This window comes from Scyliorhinus canicula, chromosome 23, assembly GCF_902713615.1.
Source record: "Scyliorhinus canicula chromosome 23, sScyCan1.1, whole genome shotgun sequence".
Taxonomy (NCBI): domain Eukaryota; kingdom Metazoa; phylum Chordata; class Chondrichthyes; order Carcharhiniformes; family Scyliorhinidae; genus Scyliorhinus; species Scyliorhinus canicula.
Window position 1 is genome coordinate 4986926 of NC_052168.1, and position 12608 is coordinate 4999533.

At 51.4% G+C, this 12608-nt stretch overlaps 1 protein-coding gene across 5 annotated transcripts in view; it reads left to right on the forward strand.

Annotated features, from left to right (window-relative positions):
• Positions 1-2605: 2605 nt before the first annotated feature.
• ap2a1 (adaptor related protein complex 2 subunit alpha 1) overlaps positions 2606-12608 on the forward strand; it is a 73492-nt gene continuing 63489 nt past the window's right edge. For all 5 annotated transcript variants that reach the window (XM_038783634.1, XM_038783635.1, XM_038783637.1 and 2 more), the window contains exon 1: positions 2606-2830. In XM_038783634.1, the coding sequence (XP_038639562.1) occupies positions 2764-2830 (67 nt within the window). In that variant the 5' untranslated portion in view covers positions 2606-2763. The remainder of the gene's footprint in view (positions 2831-12608) is intronic.

Consider the following 12608-nt stretch of genomic DNA (forward strand, 5'->3'; position numbering starts at 1 on the left):
ACACGCTTCCTAAACCTCTGGGGGGATTTTTCCCAGGAAAAGGGAGGGGGTTTTTGTGTCCGGGTGGGGAATTAAATTTTCTGAAATTTCTGGGTCCCTGTTACATTGCCTGGCTGGTTCGGACAGTGCCGGACATCATTGGATTTCTGTGCATGCGTGGACCAGAGCACACACGCAGTTGGGTACCAACGCCCATCATGTGCAGCCATGTTGCATTGGGATGAGGCGCAGTGTTTTTTTTAATTTGTTCATGGGATGTGGCCATTGTTATCTAGCCCAGCATTTATTACCCATCGCTAATTGCCCTTGAGAAATTAGTTTCTGTAGGTCGCCATATTGAGCTGTAGTCCGCCTAGTGTAGGAACACCCACGGCGCTCTTAGGGAGGGAGTTCCGGGGTTTTGACCCTGCGACAGTAAAGGAATGGCAGGCGAGACAGTGCCAAGTCAGGATGGCGAGCGGCTTGCGGGGAACCTCCAGTTGCTGGTGTCCACATGCACCTGCTGCCCCGGTTTTTCTAGGTTGAGGGAGGGGTATGATCGTAGGTTTCAATAATAATAATCTTTATTGTCACAAGTAGGTTTACATTAACACTGCAATGACGTTACTGTGACAACTACCTAGTCGCCACATTCCGGCACCTGTTCGGGTACACAGAGGGAGAATTCAGAATGTCCAATTCACTTAACAGCACGTCTTTTGAGACGTGTGGGAGGAAACCGGAGCACCCGGAGGAAACCCACGCAGACACGGGGAGAACGTGCAGACTCCGCACAGACAGTGACACAAGCCGGGAAATGAACCTGGGACCCTGGAGCTGTGAAGCAACAGTGCTAACCACTGTGCTACCATGCTGCCAAGGAGCCATCGAAAGAGCCTTGGTGAGTTGCTGTCTTCGACTGAGTCAATCCTCCATTTAACCCAGAGAGCGGTTAGACTGCAGTGTTTGCAGGGCGGCCCATGGCGCAGTGGTTAGCACTGGGATTGCGGCGCCGAGGTCCCGGGTTCGAATCCCGGCCCTGGGTCACTGTCCGTGTGGAGTTTGCACATTCTCCCCCGAGTCTGCGTGGGTTTCACCCCCACAACCCAAAGAATGCTCGGCACAACATCGAGGGCCGAAGGGCCTGTTCGGTGCTGTACTATTCTATGTGCAGGTTGGGTGGATTTGGTCATGCTAAATTGCCACTTAATTGGAAAAAAATTAATTTAGTTATTGTGTACTCTAAATTTATATTAAAGAAAAGAATGCGGTGCTTGCTACAACATGGGCTGCAGCGGTTAGGGGCTGGTTTAGCTCACAAGGCTAAATCGCTGGCTTATAAAGCAGACCAAGCAGGCCAGCAGCACGGTTCGATTCCCGTACCAGCCTCCCCGGACAGGCGCCGGAATGTGGCGACTAGGGGCTTTTCACAGTAACTTCATTGAAGCCTACTCGTGACAATAAGCGATTTTCATTTTCATTAAAGAAGGCGGTTCACCACCCCCTTCCCAAGGGCAACTCGGGATGGGCAATAGACGCTGCCGACATTCACAGCCCCAGGAGCAAACATATTAAAATGAGCCTGGAGGCAGTGAAGCATGCGGGAGAAGGGAATACGATGGGAATAGGGATGACTGCAAAACACTGGCAGTGATCAGAGGGGCTGAATGGCCTGGTTCAGTGCTGTAAATTCTCTGTATTCCAGTGTGACTGTGTCCCAATTGGTAACCCATATTCATTAATGCTGCAATGAAGAGCTGAGATTGATTAATTGCACAGAGTGAAGAGCACTTTAATGTCCTGCCACCCTTTCCATTTTGCAAGGAGGTGCTGCTGCCCCATTTGCAGCCTTTGGCATTGAGCAATCGTGGGCGGGGCAGAAGCAGAACCCGGGCTGATTGACGTGCCGGACAGCCAATTAACAAGCAGCGCTCGGTGATTGGCGGCCCGACCGACCAATCCCTGATGAAGGAATGCGGGACATCCGCTGGCAGAGCGTCTCGTCGGCCAATCCGGGCCTTCCATTCGGTCATGACAACCGGATGTGAAAATCGATCTGCCGCCCTGGAAAGCTGACCGGATGTCAATTAATGTTTTTTTCCCCCCCCCCTCCGCTCCCTGGGTTTGCTATTTCGCTCGGCGACATGGAGGCGATGGCGTTTGCCCGCCGCCTCCGCCGCCTCATGACAACCGTGCGACCCGTCCACCCCCCACGGGGCGGTCACCCCAGCCAATCGGGAGGTCGGAAGCGTTGATGGACGGGGCATCCTCCAACCGGCAGCCGAGATCGAGTAGGCCCGCCCCAAAGGGCGGGGCGGAACCTGCTGTCAGCCAATAGGATCGGGCTGCATCAGTAACTGACGTGAATTGCAACCAATAGATCGTACGCGCCTCCTGACGGACGTGCGTCCCCCCAATGGGCACGGAGGGGACGGGTCCGGGATGTGACGCGACGCGATCGCCCAGTCCGGCCCTGATTGACGCGTCGGACAGCCAGTGGGGCACGGGGTCCGCTCGGCTGATTGGCAGCGTGCCCACCCAATGGGGAACGAGAGCGCCGCGATTGACGTGCGTGGCGCCCAATCAGGCGGTAGGGGGAAGGGGCGGGATGGCAGCCGGCCACATGCTCCCGCCCAGTTCCGGCCTGCTGATCCAGGCGCCCAGTGACAGGCGGACCGAGGCCTGGTGTCAATCCTCTCATTGTAAAAGGGAAAAAAAAAGGCGCCCGCCCGCCTCCTTTCGCCCCTTTCTGCCGGTCCAGGCGGCGCTTCGTGAGTCGAGAAGATGCCGGCGGTGTCCAAAGGCGACGGGATGAGGGGGCTGGCGGTGTTTATCTCGGACATTAGGAACTGTAAGTGGTTTCAGATGGGCTGGGAGTGGGGGAGGGCAGGCAGAGCCCTTCAGCCCCTTTATCACCCACCTACCCCCCCACCGCCACACCCAACCCCCCCCCCCCAACCATTACCACATCCCCCTCCCCCCCACCAACATCCCACCCACAACACCCACCCACCCCCCCCCAACTATCACCACATCCCCCTCCCCACACCTCCACCAACACCCCACCCACAACACCCTCCGAACACCCCATACCCAACACCCCACCCCCAATACCCCACCCCCCGAACACCCCACCCACCCCCCCCAACTATCACCACATCCCCCTCCCCACACCTCCACCAACACCCCACCCACAACACCCCCCCCAACACCCCACCCACAACACCCTCCGAACACCCCATACCCAACACCCCACCCCCAATACCCCACCCCCCGAACACCCCACCCACCCACCACCCCCCCTCTCACCACCCCCCTCTCGCCACCCCCCTCTCGCCACCCCCCCTCACCATGCCCACCCTCTCCCCCTGCCACACCCACCCTTGCCCCCTGCCACACCCACCCTCGCCCCCTGCCACACCCACCCTCGCCCCCTGCCACACCCACCCTCGCCCCCTGCCACACCCACCCTCGCCCCCTGCCACACCCACCCTCGCCCCCTGCCACACCCACCCTCGCCCCCTGCCACACCCACCCTCGCCCCCTGCCACACCCACCCTCGCCCCCTGCCACACCCACCCTCGCCCCCTGCCACACCCACCCTCGCCCCCTGCCACACCCACCCTCGCCCCCTGCCACACCCACCCTCGCCCCCTGCCACACCCACCCTCGCCCCCTGCCACACCCACCCTCGCCCCCTGCCACACCCACCCTCGCCCCCCTGCCACACCCACCCTCGCCCCCTGCCACACCCACCCTCGCCCCCTGCCACACCCACCCTCGCCCCCTGCCACACCCACCCTCGCCCCCTGCCACACCCACCCTCGCCCCCTGCCACACCCACCCTCACCACCACATTCCCCCCCCACCCCACTGAAAATTTAAATCAACAGTTGTCCATTTAACATATGAAAATAACTAATAAATTGTTAGATCCAGATTTCCTGCTTCGGGTGGGTTGGGGGGTAATCGCGGTTCCACGTCGCGCTGCAGATCGACGTCTGCCCCGGCGACGACGACGACGGTTGTCATTCCGGAAGCTGCTCTTGGTCCGACCCCCAATCCGGGCTGACGACGGACGATCGCCCCCCCCCAACCTCCCTCTCCCGCCCGGAAGCGATCGCTCTCCTCCCCTGCCTGGTGGCGATTGTCCCCCTACCCCCCTCTGGTGGCGATTGCACCCCTGACCCTCTGGTGGCGATTGCATCCCTTCCCCTGCTTGGCAGAGACCCCCCCCCCCCCCCCCCCCCCCCATCCCTCCCTCCCTCCCCTGCACGGCGACAATCGCCCCCTCCCTCCCCCCAGCTGGGAGACAATCGCCCCCTCCGTCCCTCCCCCTTCCGCCGGCGATTGCCCCCTGTTCCTCCCCCTTCCAGCAGCGATCGCCCCTTCTTCCTCCCCCGCCTGCTGACGATCGCCCCCTCCCTCCCTCCCCTGCCGACTGTGATCGCCCTCCCTCCTCCGTCGGTGGCCCCACCCCTGTGAGCCAAAAGGTTGGCCGAGCACAGGGTAGGAGGTGCTTGTTGGTTCGAGAGCTGGGTGGCTTGGCTGGAGGAATGCCGTTGGTGCTTTTTAAAAAAAAAAAAAAAAAAAAAATTTTAGAGTACCCGATTTGGTGTTTTTTTGCCAATTAAGGGGCAATTTTAGCATGGCCATTACACCTACCCAGCACATCTTTGGGTTGTGGGGTGAGACCCATGCAGACATGGGGAGAATGTGGAAACTCCGCACAGACAGTGACCTGCAGCCGGGATCGAATCCGGGTCCTCGGTGCCCTGAGGCTGCAGTGCTAGCCACTTCACCACCATGCCAACCCAGGGTACTAGTCGCTGCTGAGTGGAAATATCATGTGAATGGGCAAGAGCACTCCATTTTAAAGAGGGTGGGAATAATCACCAGGAACCTGGCGGGTCATACCCTCTGCTCGCTTTATTTTCACCATTTATTTTACAGCTAGAAGTGGGGAAGCTAATCCTGTATTTGTTCCTTGCACCCCTTTCCCGAGCCAGTCCAGGGCCGAAAGACAAATGTGTCAAATGCAGAAAAGATTGCCTGTGCTAAAAATGAAATATTCAGTTGACAGAACTTGAGAGAATAAGAGAGTGCTTTGAAGGTGGGTTGACGTATGGAAACTGCCTGTCCAAGGGCTGAATACACGAGATTCATTCCCCTTGAGTGGGACGGTACGAAACAAGTGCGATTGAGTCCTTGGGTTAATGCAGTAACGGACCTACAGTAAGTCTAAGTTGGTAAGGATGTTTTATAGTTCCAGAGTGCATTCATCACAAATTCTGGTTAATGCAGCACAAGCCACAGCAGCCTGTTGTCGAGGCCCCCGGTTGCACTGTCTCCTAGTTTCTCAATAGGCTTGATTGGTGCTGAACCTTGACCACCAACACCAGGGTCACATGTGTAACTCTGTTATGTGACCACTGGTAAACGTTAGTGACTGTACGCTTCAACACTCCTGTGCTAATCTTTGCTGATCCAGGTTCCAGACCAGTGCTGGACTAATTTTGAAAAGGAGTGGATCGCAAAGATCCAGCAACACTTTTGCTGTTGGTCTTCACAGTGACCATCTGTGCGTGCATCAAACCGTTTGCACATTAAACAAACCCCATGCCCAGGTCAAACCTTGTGGGTCAATCCCAAAATAGGCAAGTGACATTTGGAAATCCCAATGGCTGCTTGAATGTTTTCAATCAGTAAAATTGCTAAATTAAAGCAGTTTGGGATTTGTCCATTCAAGATCAGCTGTTTAGGTTTGAAAGATTGTACCCTCATTTTGATGTTTCATTTGCTGTAAGCTCTACTGTAGGTCTGCATTATATCAGCCATTGGTATCTCACTTGGAGCGTAAGAAATAGCAGGAGAAGTAGGCCATTCAGTATGGTCGTGCTGACCTTCCTCAACTTCATCTTCCTGTACTACCGCTATATCACACAACGACTGGAGTACCCAAACTCCACATACCTCTGCTTGTGTATATTGAACAACTGAGATCTACAGTGGCAGTGAAGCTACAGCACAGGGCTATTTGCATGTCAAACAGCGCAAGCAGCTAAGCAGTCCCACAACCAACTGATCAAATCTAAGCTCTGCAGTCTTGTCACATCCAGCCTGAATGGTGGCAGACAACTCGCTGGAGGAGGAGGAGGTTCCACACGTATCCCCATCCTCACTGATGGGTGAGCCTAGCACGTTGGTGCGAAAGACAAGACCATGAAGCATTTGCAACAATATTTAGCCAGAGGTGCCGAGTGGATGATCTACCTGTCTCCTCCTGAACTCCCCAGCATCATAGATGCTAGTTTTCAGCCAAGTTGATTCGCTCCATATTGAGAAACCAATGAAGACATAGGATGCTGCAAAGGCTATGGGCCCTGACTGCATTCCGGAAGTAATACTGAAGACTTTTGTTCCGGAACTAGCTACACAAGCTGTTCTGGTACAGCTACAACGCTGGCATCTACCCGCCAATGTGGGAAATTGTTTCGGTATGTCCTGTCCACATTGGCACCTTCCAAACCCCCGTGATCTCTAACCTCTAGGAAGAACAAGGGCAGCAGATGCATGAGGAACACCACCGCCTTCAAATTCCCCTCCCAAGTCACACAACCACCCTGACTTGGAATTATATCGCTTTTCCTTCACTGTCGCTGGATAAAATCTTGGAATCCTTTCCGAACAGCACAGGAATGTACCTATGCCACATGAAATTCTGCAGTTTAAGAAGGCGACTCTCCACTACTCTTTCAAGGGCAACTGGGGATGGGCAATAAAATGTTGGCCTAGCCAGTGACACCCATGTCCTGTGAGAGAAGAAATAAAAACAAATTAATCCTGCTTGCAGGCGCTCATTTTGAGTTCTGTCCGGGTCACTCAGCTCGTGACCTCATTACAGCCTTGGTTCAAACATGGACAAAAGAGCTGGACTCCAAAGATAAGGTGAGAGTGACTGTCTTTCACATCAAGGCAGTATTTGACTGAGTGTGGCAGCCAGGGGCGCTAGCAAAACTGGAGTCGTTGGGAATTCGCGTGGTTTGGAGCCTACCTAGCACAGAGGAAGGTGGCCATGGAGGTCAATAATCCCAGGAGGTCTTCAGGGTAGTGATCCAAGCCTAACCACCGAAGGTGCTTCATCGATGACCTTCCCTCTATCATAAGGTTAGAAGTGTAGATGTTCGCTGATGATGTTCAGTACCATTCATGATGACTCATACTGGAGCAGTCCGTGCCCATCTGCAGCAAGACCTGGGCTTGTGCTAATAAATGGCAAGTAACATTTTATTTCGCAGACGTGCCAGTCAATGACCATCTCCCCTTGACATTCAGTGACATTGCCATTGCTGAATATCCCTCTGTCAACATTCTGGGGGTTACCATTGACTAGAAACTAAACTGGACCAACCTAAAAGTACTGTGGCTACAAGGACAAAGGCTAGGAATTCTGCGGGGGGAAAACACTCCTACTCCTGACTCCCCATAGCCTGACAATCATCTACAAGGTGCAAGTCAGGAGTGTGAAGAGATACTCTCCACTTGAAATGAAAAAATGAAATGAAAATCGCTTATTGTCACAAGTAGGCTTCAAATTAAGTTACTGTGAAAAGCCCCTAGTCGCCATATTCCGGCACTTGTTCAGGGAGGCTGGTACGGGAATTGAACCGTGCTGCTGGCCTGCCTCGGTCTGCTTTAAAAGCCAGCGATTTAGCCCAGTGTGCTAAACCAGCCTGGGCGAGTGCAGCTCCAACAACACTCCAGAAGCTCGACACCATCCAGGACAAAAGATCTCATTTGATTAGCACTCCATCTATCACCTTCAACATTCGGTCCTTCCACCACCACCACAGTGGCAGCAGTGTGCCAACTACAAGATGCACTGCATCAACTTGCCAAGCCTCCTTCAACAGCACCTTCCAATCCCATGGAACCCCTTCCCTAACAGCACTGTGGTGTGCCTACACCACAAAGACTGCAGTGGTTCCAGAAGGTGGCTCACTAGCACCTTCCTGAGCAATTAGGATAGACAACAAATGCTGGCCCAGCCAGCGATGCCCACCAATAAGTGAAATAATTGAATTAAAAAAGTCCAAAGACCCACAGCCTTTTGAGTGAAGCAATTTCTCTTCACCTCAACCCAAAATGGCTGACCACTTATTCTGACACTGGCGTAAGAACATGGGCTCTAACAATTCTCAGCGACATCCACCCAGTTTCTACACTGTCAAACCTCCTTGAGAATTATAGATGATTCAATGAGATCAGCTCTCACCATCCTAAAACATCAGGGGGTGTGGGCTCCATCTCCTCATGTGCCAATCCGTCATTCCAGCCAGTCGAGTGAATTTTCATTTCAGGCTCTTCAAGGCAGGTATATCCTTCCTTGGGTAAGGAGAGAAAAGCTGTTCATAGTATTCCAGATGTGGGATCTCACCAATGCTCCGTACAATTTGCAGTCAGGCGCCTTCACTCTTGTACTCCCAAATCCTTTGTAATAGACTCGCACATCATTTGCTTTGCTAATCGCTTGTTGTACCTACATGTTAACTTTCTTGCGTACAGTGACACCCAGGTCCCTATGAATTTCATTGTTTCCCAATCCCACCATTTCCGTTGTGAATCTCCTGCATGTGACATTTTAGTGCGTCTGTTCAACTGTAGGCAGCTTTATGCTTCAGCCAGGCAGTCCTACGTGAAGACCATATGTGTGTTTTCAATTGCAAGGGGGGTGTCACTGAATAATAATCAGAACTCAAGAGCCTAGCAGATAGCTGCACTTCTTCTTTACCCTCAACCCTTCAACACCCACCAGCGTGGGGATCACTTTTGGCAAATATTCAACAATATTACAACTCCCCTTTCCTAGATCAAGGAGTAGCGACTCTCGTTGTTGCTCCTGTTGTGGGAGTTGGCATTTCTGGACTAAATTGTGCCTTTATCTGCTAGGTGATTGAGAACGCTGAGGTACAAAAATGTAGTCCCTTCCCCTACACCGCAGCAAGGAGCAGTGATATCATTGCCTTCTGTTTCTGGTGGAAGATCAGAACAGTTTTGATGGTGAAATGGATAAGTATCGGGAGAAGTAAAAGGTGGAAAGGCGGGATTGGGACTAAATGGTTAGCTGTTCAGGAGAATCAATGCAGATGAGCTGGGCCAGATGGGCTCCTCCTGTGATGTATAACTCCATGCTGCTTTGCCTTCCCCTGATCCCTGAATGGTCCATCCACCTACAGTCAGGAACCCGCAGGGCAATCGCATAATATAATTCTATAAATTTGGCGCAGCTTTGTTTGCTCACCAGCCCTGAAGAACAGCAATCGCAGCTGCAGGAGATTGCATTGATGAAAATCGACCCCCCCCGCCCTGGGGGTGACAGACCAGATCTTTGATCAAAACCATAATTAAAGATCGAGGATGACAGGCTGCGCATCCATTGTTGAAACCTCAACGTCAGTCTGGGCCAGTTATTTTGGGTCCTGTTATTAAACTGGTTTTGTATGGTTTCGAGCACAGCCAGAACAGCATAGCGATCTCCTTGAAACATCACCAGTGTGGAAAATGTCAAGGATTTTTTGTTAAAAAGAGAGAAACTCTTAATTTCTAGAGCACCTTTTAAGAATCTCAGGATGTCCCAGCCAGTGAATTGCTTTCTGCAGCTGTTGTAGTGTAGGAAACACGACAGCCATTTTGCTCACAGCAAGCTCCCACAAACAGCAATGTCATGATGACCAGATTCCCCCCCTCCCCACGTGTCAGTTGAGGAATAAATATTGGCCCCGACACTGGGGAGCAACAACTCGGCAGATCAGGCACCACCTGTGGAGAGGTAAGCGGTTGAAGAGTAGGTCATTGACCTGAAACAATAGTTCCGCTCCGTTCCCAGATTCCGCCTGATCTGCTGAATATTCCCAGCATTTAGAAAATGTATTCCATTTCTGATTACTGGGGAGAACCCCCCCCCCACACACACACACACACACACACACACACACACACAGTGGGCCGACAGGTCTTTGGTTTAATAATAATAGTAATCACTTATTGTCACAAGTAGGCTTCAATTAAGTTACTGTGAAAAGCCCCTAGTCGCCACATTCCGGCACCTGTTCAGGGAGGCCGGTACGGGAATTGAACCCGCGCTGCTGGCCTGGTTCTGCATTGCAAGCCAGCTATTGAGCCCACTGTGCTAAACCAGCCCCTGGTTTAATATCTCAGCCAAAAGAAGATACCTCCAACAGTGAGGCACTCCCTCGCATTGACACTGACTTGTCAGCTAGATCTCGCGCCTTTTCGATTGGGATTTATACCACAACCTAAACCAAAGGCTTGTGTGCTACGCTGAACCACTGCCAACCCTTCAGACTGTGGGAAACAAAGATGTTTAATTTTGATCTTATTAAACCACCTTGGTGTCAGGCAAAGGCCCAGAGTGCTAAAGCATCAAGTTCAAGAAATATGATAGAAAATGTAGTTAATTGACACCAGACCTGAGTTGTTTTATCTGAAGATTTTGGGAAGAGATTTAAAGGTGTAAGAAACCCGGTGGCCGACATTCCTGAAGGAGAATTAATTGAGTAGCTGACGATGAGGTAAATCCGGATTAAAACTGAAGGTTCGCGTTGCAGGCAGATACGTGATCGTCCGTAGGATTGCACAATTTTCAAGTTTAGTGGGGTTGGAGCTGAGGATTAATTGGAACTGGGTGAGTAGATGTCTTTCAGTCCTTGTATTAAAATGACATTGGGGCGGCATAGTGGTTAGCACTGCTGCCTGCGGCATTGAGGACCCGGGTTCGATCCCAGTCCCGGGGGTCACTGTCTGTGTGGAGTTTGTACATTCACCCCTGTGACTGCGTGGTTCTCAACCCACACCCAAAGATGCGTAGGGTAGGTGAATTGGCCCTGCTAAAGTGCCCCTTAATTGGAAAAACATAATTGGGTACTCTAAATTTTAATTTATAAAATAAAATGATACAGTCTGTGTTTGCAATTGGGTTAATTAAAAATAGAGCAGAGTTGATTGGTGTGTGGGCATTTTTCTTGTCGCTATAAAGCTGAGGGACCACAGTGTCACTTCTGGTAGGATGATGGAACTACAGCGTGACACGATTACATAGGCTGTTTCCATTACAAATGTGGACATGGGAATTTAATGGACTAAGCTGACACCAATATCTACCAGCAGGATGTAGCGTTTGGTAGATGGGGGCAGTGTGATTAGGCATTAGGGTTTTGAATGTTAGAGATGTGTTTGCTGAGGCAAGGAGGAGCTGATTTGGATGCTGCCGCGGAGGAAATCAGTAGGTTGCTCCTGGGGTTTGAAGAAGAGCGTTGCAGGATCCCACATTTAATGGGGAGGGGGGTTTGGTGACTTCTTGATCAAGTGGTCAAAAAAAAAATGCTTTAGAAAATAAGGTTACTAACCTTTAACGTTTTGGAGGGGCTCAGATCAACTAAAGCACTGGTGACTGACCTTGGGCCTTCTGACTGGAAAGGCTCCATTTATTGTCTTAAGGCACACTGGTAGCTTGAGTCATTTGTGTGTCATTCCACCAGCTTAGATCACAAATTAACCCAAGGACATTGGGATCTGTGCCACATAGGTGGCACAGCAGGTTACTGGGGAAGCTAGCCCTGTTTTCAAAATACGCAAGTGCGCAACAGAGCAGAGATCATGACTGATCTCACTCCGCTCTCCCACCCAATCTATCCCCATATCCCTTGGTTGTTCAGGTTCCAAAATATCCATTGCTCTGTCTAGAACACACTGTGACTGAATGTCCATTGCTCTCTGGGGTGGGGAATTCCAAAGATTCTCAGCCTCTGGGTGAAGAAATTTCTCCTCGTCTCGATCCTAACCCTTATCATGAGGCGATATCCCAAAGTTGTCGGCTCTCCAGCCGAGGAAAAACGGCCCCTCAACGTTTACCCTATAAAACCCTCACAGAATCTTGAACATTTCCGTTTTGAAGGGGTGCAATGTCAAATGAAGATGATCTCATTGGTGTTGGAAATGTTATAAGCTCTTGCTTATATAAAGGAATTCCTTGAATGTACGAGGGAACGCTTTTGAGACATTTCTGCATGGTGTGATAAGACACGACTGTATAAGTGCAAGTCATTGACAAACGGTCTCTGTTATCTGAACATACCGTCTTTCTTAAACTTACCTCTTGCCCAGATTGAATACTAATGTCTATTTAGTGCAGATTGTTCTAATTTTCTGTGTATGCCGGCAGCACAGTTGACATTAACGCGACACATTTCATCCTGGTTCCTCCTAAACGGTATAAAACTCCAATGTCCACAGCTTTCCCTTCCCCTGTGTGCCCACTCGTGTTGAAATCGTCATTCATTGTGCCAAATTCCTGTGCTTGCATACTCAGGACTTTGAGACTGTGCAATGCTTATCTCTCTTTCTCTTTCCTTCCTCTTGTTATCCATAGGTTTTTAAATAAATAAACGGTCCAAAAGTGCTTTGCAGGCATGGCTTCCAGTTACATCCTCCTGAACAGGCAGATAGGGCCTCAGTTTAACACTTAATCTGAAAGATGCCACCACTGACAATGCAGCGGTTCCGCAGTGCAGCAGTAAAGTGTTAGCTTCCATTTGAATGACAACCCAGTC